The 7,777-nt window shown below is 45.1% G+C and overlaps 1 protein-coding gene across 1 annotated transcript; it reads right to left on the bottom strand.

Moving 5' to 3' along the window:
• Nucleotides 1-2,574: 2,574 nt before the first annotated feature.
• LOC115077217 (olfactory receptor 6B1-like) lies at nucleotides 2,575-3,534 on the bottom strand. Its single transcript, XM_029579504.1, has one exon. The coding sequence runs from the start codon at nucleotides 3,532-3,534 to the stop codon at nucleotides 2,575-2,577; it is 960 nt and encodes a 319-aa protein (XP_029435364.1).
• Between the last annotated feature and the right edge of the window lie 4,243 nt (nucleotides 3,535-7,777).

Genomic DNA, 7,777 nt, shown 5'->3' with positions numbered 1-7,777 from the left:
TGAATGGGGGCCTGGGTGAGAGCTTGTGTCTGTGGGTGTGAATGGGTGCCTGGGTGAGAGCTTGTGTCTGTGGGTGTGAATGGGTGCCTGGGTGAGAGCTTGGGTGTGAATGGGTGCCTGGGTGAGAGCTTGGGTGCCTGGGTGAGAGCTTGGGTGCCTGGGTGAGAGCTTGGGTGCCTGGGTGAGAGCTTGTGTGTGAATGGGGGCCTGGGTGAGAGCTTGTGTGTGACTGGGGGCCTGGGTGAGAGCTTGTGTGTGACTGGGGGCCTGGGTGAGAGCTTGTGTGTGAATGGATGCCTGGGTGAGAGCTTGTGTGTGAATGGATGCCTGGGTGAGAGCTTGTGTGTGAATGGATGCCTGGGTGAGAGCTTGTGTCTGTGGGTGTGAATGGATGCCTGGGTGAGAGCTTGTGTCTGTGGGTGTGAATGGATGCCTGGGTGAGAGCTTGTGTCTGTGGGTGTGAATGGATGCCTGGGTGAGAGCTTGTGTCTGTGGGTGTGAATGGATGCCTGGGTGAGAGCTTGTGTCTGTGGGTGTGAATGGATGCCTGGGTGAGAGCTTGTGTCTGTGGGTGTGAATGGGTGCCTGGGGGAGAGCTTGTGTCTGAGGGTGTGAATGGGTGCCTGGGGGAGAGCTTGTGTCTGAGGGTGTGAATGGGTGCCTGGGGGAGAGCTTGTGTCTGAGGGTGTGAATGGGTGCCTGGGGGAGAGCTTGTGTCTGAGGGTGTGAATGGGTGCCTGGGGGAGAGCTTGTGTCATTGGGTGTGAATGGGTGCTTGGGTGACAGCTTGTGTGTAGGGGTGTGAATGGGGGCCTGGGTGAGAGCTTGTGTGTGAATGGGGGCCTGGGTGAGAGCTTGTGTCTGAGGGTGTGATTGGATGCATGGGTGAGTGCTTGTGTCTGTGGGTGTGAATGGATGTCTGGGTGAGAGCTTGTGTCTGTGGGTGTGAATGTGTTCCTGGGTGAGAGCTTGTGTCTGAGGGTGTGAATGGGTGTCTGAGGGTGTGAATGGGTGCCTGGGGGAGAGCTTGTGTCATTGGGTGTGAATGGGTGCTTGGGTGAGAGCTTGTGTATAGGGGTGTGAATGGAAGCCTGGGTGAGAGCTGGTATGAGCTGGTATGAGCTTTTGTGTGTGATTGAGAGCTTGTATATAAGAGAACATGAGTGTGATTGAGAGAGCGAGACTGGTCAGGGAGGTGATGTGTTTCTGTGTGAGAGAGAGAAACTGGTCAGGAAGATGACTGGTGTGAAAGAGACCGAGACTGGTCGTGGGGTCTAATTGGGGGTGTGTGTGTTGTGAGTGACTGGTTGTGGGTGCTAAGGAAGAAGATTGAGGACAGAGCTTCAGCAGCCCTTGCTGCTTCTGGTTAGTGCTATTGGCCTGGAAGGGAAAGCAGTAGGAGAGTTGCTGGAGAAGGTAAGTAAAGGTGGCTTTTTAAATTTATTTTTCTTGATTGACTACCATTTTAATTATTGGGTATTATGCGATGTCTGCTGTTTTGAAATATTTTATTGATATTTGGACATGTTTTAATAATTTTTATGAGTATTTAATTGAATATTATTCTGTTCAGCAGCTGCTTTGTAACATTTTTGGTATAACTTTACAATGATTTCTGTGTGGGGCTCTGTAGCAGCTTGGCTTATTCTGTTTTCCCAATAGGAAATGTTTTAGTGTTTAGGGCCTGGTTTAATAGTTGTATTTCTTAGATAGGGTTGTTACTGTTTGCGTGTGTTCCGTAATACAGGTGTAACTTTGTGCGGGTTAGTTTGTGTGCATTATTGCAAATCCTGAGTCTGTTAGGTGCTATATTTCTCTTTCCATTTCTCCAGGTTCGCACTGTATGCAGAGTGGCTTTTTTTGTTTTCCGTTCCAGTTTCTGTCTCCATATTTATAATTTGTGTTTTTTCTGTACTTGGTGAAGGTCAGTTCTGGGTGTGTGACCAAAGTGAGGTATTTTACTAGCATGTAGGCATTTGTATCAATCTTATTTGATGTGTTTTCTCAATAGGATATGCATTAGTGGTAAATTACTGTCTTTTCATAAGGAAGGCTATTGTGCCTGGTAGTAAAGGGAGTTTGTTTTGCTTTTACTGAGAAGTCATCAGAACCAGAATATCTTTTTTTTGTTAAGTGAGTTGTACTGGTTATGCCCTAGATCTGCTCTGCACTCATTGCTGAGGGTTGAGGGGATTCCTGTGGATGCAGAGTGCATGTTTACACTTAGCCCCGTGATGGTCACATGTTCAGTGTGTCACGCATATGAGAACCATTTGTCAGGTGTGTCCCGGCCAAAAAAAGGTTGAGAACCACTGGTTTAGAGCATGCGGTTACCATTTCTTGCCTAGTTTTCTAAAGAGAAAAATTGCCTCTAATATTTAATGAGATGCTTATCACACAGAAATTCATATAATAGTGTCCTAACAAGGAAGGAAAACTAGGCATCACGAAATATCCACACATTTCATTATTTCCTGGACTGATATCTCACCATCCAAACATTTCAGCTCCTGGTAGAATTTCACAAGGCTTCGCATGACCAGCCAATGGCATTTGACACCAGTTGGGGAGAATTTATTGAGTACAATTGTCCTTCTGTGGAAAGTCACTGACCTTTGCCAGCAGTCTCTTCAAGGCCTCTTTCACCTCCTGATTCCTCAGGCAATAAATTATAGGATTTAAGAGTGGTGTTATGATTGTGTAAATAACAGAGACTACCTTATTGGAATTGAAAGAGTTTATTCTTCTGGGTCTTGCATACATGAAGATCGTGGCTGAGAAGAACATGGTCACCACAGTAAGGTGTGAGGCACAGGTGGAGAAAGCCTTCAGGCGACCCTTAGCAGTTGGGATTTTTAAGATAGTAACCATTATGCACACGTAGGATGAGATGGTAGCGAAGAGAGGGATCAACAGGATGATGAGTGCCAAGACAAAGTCCACCAGCTCTGCTAGGGTCCTATCACTGCAAGCCAAATTCAACAGCGGTGAGATGTCACAGTAGAAGTGGTTGATGATGTTTTCTTGACAGAAGGCCAATCTTGAAAAGAAGTAGACCTTGATCAAGGAGATCAGGAAGCCACTGATCCATGAACTGGCAGCCAGCTGAAGACAGAGTTTGTGGCTCATGACAGTGTTATATCGTAGAGGATTGCAAATGGCGACATAGCGGTCAAAGGCCATGACAGCTAGCAGGACGCACTCTGTGCAGACCAAGGCAATGAAGAAGTAAAGCTGTGTCATGCAGGCATTGATGGAAATGCTTTCCTTGTCTGACAGGAAGATGGCTAGAAGCTTGGGGACCGTGACCGTCATATACCACATTTCCAAGAAGGATAAGTTCCCCAAAAAGAAGTACATGGGTTTGTGGAGTTGGTGGTTCACCTTGATGATCACAATGATAATAATATTTTCCAAGACTGTCAGCAGGTAACCAATAAGGAAGAGCAGGAAGAAGAAAATCTGAAGCTCACGGATAGTTGGGAACCCCAAGAGAATGAAGCTAGTCACCTTGGTCTGATTTGTGTTCTCCATGGTTCAGAGACTTGGGGTTTGCAGGATCCCAAAATTAAATCAGTGATATGGGATCACACCTTCTGCTATAAAGCCAAGCAACCTTCTAGTTGCAAGCGATGATCTAAATAAATAATGAAAAAAAAGAATTACATCCTACAAAATTACAGTGTGGTAAGGAAGCAATTAGTGTGCTTAAGTGAGAGTGCATTCAGCTATAAGACAGGAAGATCTGCCACTGAGTCTTGGTGTGACCACAAAGATCACCTTAATCTTTCTGTACCTCAGTTCTAATCTCTGGCTCTGTCATTGACTTTCTGTGCATGACCCTGGATAAGTCACTTTGGAGACAATATTCAAAGCCCACTGAGTAGGTAAAGATAACAAGGTAAATTGGCCCAGTTTCTTTAGCTGAACATACATTCACATATACCCTGCCAATTTTGAGGCCAAATATTCGAATAAATCTATCCACTCAAAATTTGAGTGGGTAGGTTTAAGACAGCCATTTGCACAACTAAAATTGCGTGTGTAGATTTAGCTCATTAACGCTGAATAGTGTGATACCCAGCTAAATTCAAGAAATCTGCCCAGGAACACCCTCTCTATTTTTGCAGAGCTAAGTTTGTGCATCTAAGTTTTACCCCCACAGATTCAGCCCCTTTGAGTGACCAGATACTTTACCAGTTAGATATATTCAGTTAAACCTAGTTTTAGCTGGGTAAATCTTTTGAATATCAAACCCTTCATCTCTCTGTGCTTCATTTCTACTCCATGACTCTGCATGTGATTGTGGGGGGGTGTTACTTTGGGGTACATTTTTAGTAAGCCATTTCAGCAGTGGGATACACGAGTCTATGAAAATAAGTCAAAAGTTACGTAACTACAAAACTTCCCTTGTGCAATTACCCCAGCTATTTTTAAGGCTGGATTTACATGCAAAAAACTCTCTGGATGTATATTAAAAATTCAATATACATCTATAGTTTTCTCTCCTGCTGTAAATACGCTGCCTCTGGGAAGAGCTATTTTTATATGGCAGAAAGTACATGTATAGGGAAATATGCACTTAATGTTTAGCCACTACACGGTGGGGGGGTATATTTTCTAAAGGTCAAATCCACCCAGCTATCACCCAAAATTAGCCAGCTAGAACCTCTTGAAAAACTGTCCTTGTTCCCCAGTTCTAATCCCCATGCTCTGTGTGTGTGTCCCTGGGGGAGTCACTGTATGTCCCTGTGCCTCAGCTCTAATCCCCGGCTCTGTCACTCTGTCTATGTTTATGACCTTCAGTGAGTCACATTGCTCAACATCAAATGGATGATAAATATCTAAACATGAGGGAGGAAAGAATGGAAATGTAACACAGTAAATGGCCATGGATAAGGCCAGCTGGCCCGTCCAGTCTTCCCAGTTATTGCTGTCCACACTGCCAAGGATTTACATCTATGGCTGGCAGCTGGGATATATCCCTGAAGTGTGGACAGGAAGTACTGGAAAGACTGGAGGGGACAGGTTGGTCTTTGTCTGCCATCGTGTACTATGTTACTACGAGTATACAGGCAAAACGGCAATGTATATGCGTGCAGTCACTCCCCAAACCTTCTCCCCATGAACACACGTTTCCCCCACTAAGGATGGACGATGTGTGTACTTGTCTCAGGGGGTAGGATACACACACTGGGTGTGCTTTTACCCGCAGAAATACCAGACAATGTTCTGAAATACCATTTCCGCATACACACACGCGCAGACCCCGCAGGAAACATGAGGCAGGCTAAATGCATTTTAATTGTATTTCTTCTTTAACAGGGTTTCTAAAGGACAATTTTGTGTGGCATTCTGAGAGGAGACAGTAAGGAAATGAACTCAGTCATGACATGTCCCAGAAAGGTTAGCTTGACTGGGAGAATGAACAACACACAAACGTAGGTGGAGATATTGCCATGCTCCCAGTTCTCCCTTCCCTCTTCCCACCTCAACGGCTGCTGTAATCTGTCCAATCGCTTTCAAAATACTATTTTTACACATCCAGGGTGTGTCTCCATTCAGATGAAACAGAATAATGAACCTGTTAAACCAATACAATATCAATAATTCAAAGATATCTTTTTCTAATAAAGACTTGTCTGATACAGAAATCTCATTATATCAGGGGGATTCATTGTCTTGGTCAAGACTTGTTTCCTTGCTAACACGCTAGAATAATGAGGCACACTCAGTAAATGCAATCATAAGCATGAGAGCTGGCTTAGATGAAATTCTGATACACATTTTCCCCAAACTACCCCTTTATCTACCTGTGTGAGTGTCATCCCTGGTGCTCAAATTTGCCAATGACACAAAATTATTCAAAGTTGTTAACTCACAAGAGGATTATGAGAAAATGCAAGAGAGCATTGCAAAACTGAGAGACAGGGCATGCAAATGGCAAATAAAATTAATGTGGACAAGTGCAAAGTGATGCAGTTAGGAAAGAGTAACCCAAATTATAGCTACACAATGCAAGGTTCCACATTAGGAGTCACCATTCCAGAAAATAATCTAGGCATCATCACTGATAATAAGTTGACATCTTCTGCTCAGGGGGCAGCAGCAGCCAAGGAAGCAAATAGAATGTTAAGAATTATTAGGAAGGGAATGGTTAATAGAACGGAAAATGTCATAATGCCTCTGTATCGCTCCATGGTGAGACCTCTTCTTGAGTACTGTGTTCAGTTCTGGTCACCACATCTCAAAAAAGATATAGCAGAATTAGAAAAGGGTGATCAAGATGACAAAGGAATGAAACAATTCCTCTTTGAGGAAAGCCTAAAGAGGTTAGGACTTTAACTTGGAGGAGGGATATGATAGAGGTTTATAAAATAATGAGTGGAGTGGAACAAATAAATGTTAATTCATTGTTTACTCTTTCAAAAAGTACAAAGACCAGGGGACAAAATGAAGTTACTGGGTAATACATTTATTTCAACGGGCTGGGAGTAAAAACCTGACCAGCTGTAGGGGGTCATCAGGATAGGTTTGGTAAACCCTGTTCTTGCATGACAATGGAGAGAAAATTCCACTTGTCCGCCCAGTTCCCAAATTCATCTGTCAAATTCTCACAGTCTTCTGGTCCCCAAAATGTGGGTTGTAGAAAATTTGATATTATGGATGGATAATGGAGATTCTGCCTTGGGGGAAGATAGCATGAAGACCATTGGGTCAGCCATTAACAATGTTGTACAAACGTCCTGTGACTGGATATTATTTGCCATATCCTACAAACCTTCCATGCCTGGCAGCTGGGATGTATCCTTATCAGTACAGGCAGAAATACCTGGGCAGACTGGATGAGTGAACTGGTCCTTATGAGTTACCAAAATTCCATGAAATACGATTCTGTAACTATTGTTAACCTCTAAATGACATGTCCGATTAAGGGTTCTGGAAATGTAACTGATAAAGCATGTATGAGACGCAGTACAGTTTCCCAACCTTTTCACAGTCAAGGCGTACCTACATTTACAAAAATGTTGTATTTGTAACCCCGACCTCTGTGGAGCAGGTAGTGCGGACCTGGAGAGGACTCGTAATGCCAAAAGAAGCTTTGAAAACCCCACCAGTCTCTCTTACAAATTTCAAAGCAAAGGGAGAAAGGTTGGACGGGAAAAGGCACACATGAACTCGCCGTGACGGACCCGCTCCTTCGCTATACAAGTGCAGGATAAGGGAGAAGCTGATGCGGTGCGGGCAGCCTGCTCAGTTTGTTACCTTGGGGGCTGCCACATGCAGCTACCAGAGCTCCTTCACGGCAGCTGCTCCCGGCACTCGCAGTCAGTCACAACCAGTGCCCGGCGCACGCTCTCCACATCTCCCTCAGCCTGGGGAGGAGACAGAGTCTGGAGGCGCTGCGTGCACTGAGTGCGCCGCACAAAATGGCTCCCAGATACCCATTGCCCTGCCTGCTGTCTTGCTGTAGCCAGGAGGAAGAGGGTACGCGTGATCACGCGTGTTCTCAGAGAGGAGCTCCTGTGAGTTTAAGAGCCGCCTCTGGCGTTACTGCTGCGAGGTGCTGAGACGAGAGCCCAAGTTGCTGGTCTGGATCGGCGCGTTCGGGCAGCGGTGACTTTTCCCTGGCACACCTGATCGGCTCCGAGGCCACACCAAATGTGCCACGGCACTGTGGTTGGGGAAACACTGTGGTGCAGGATCACAAAAAAAAAAATAAAAATTGTAACTTACGGGTACTTATCCTCAGATTGCTCTGGGTCCTCCTCCGCAC

Source organism: Rhinatrema bivittatum, chromosome 16 (assembly GCF_901001135.1).
Source record: "Rhinatrema bivittatum chromosome 16, aRhiBiv1.1, whole genome shotgun sequence".
Classification (NCBI taxonomy): Eukaryota; Metazoa; Chordata; class Amphibia; order Gymnophiona; family Rhinatrematidae; genus Rhinatrema; species Rhinatrema bivittatum.
The sequence above is the reverse complement of the archived record's forward strand: the minus strand, read 5'-3'. Positions and strand labels throughout refer to the sequence as shown.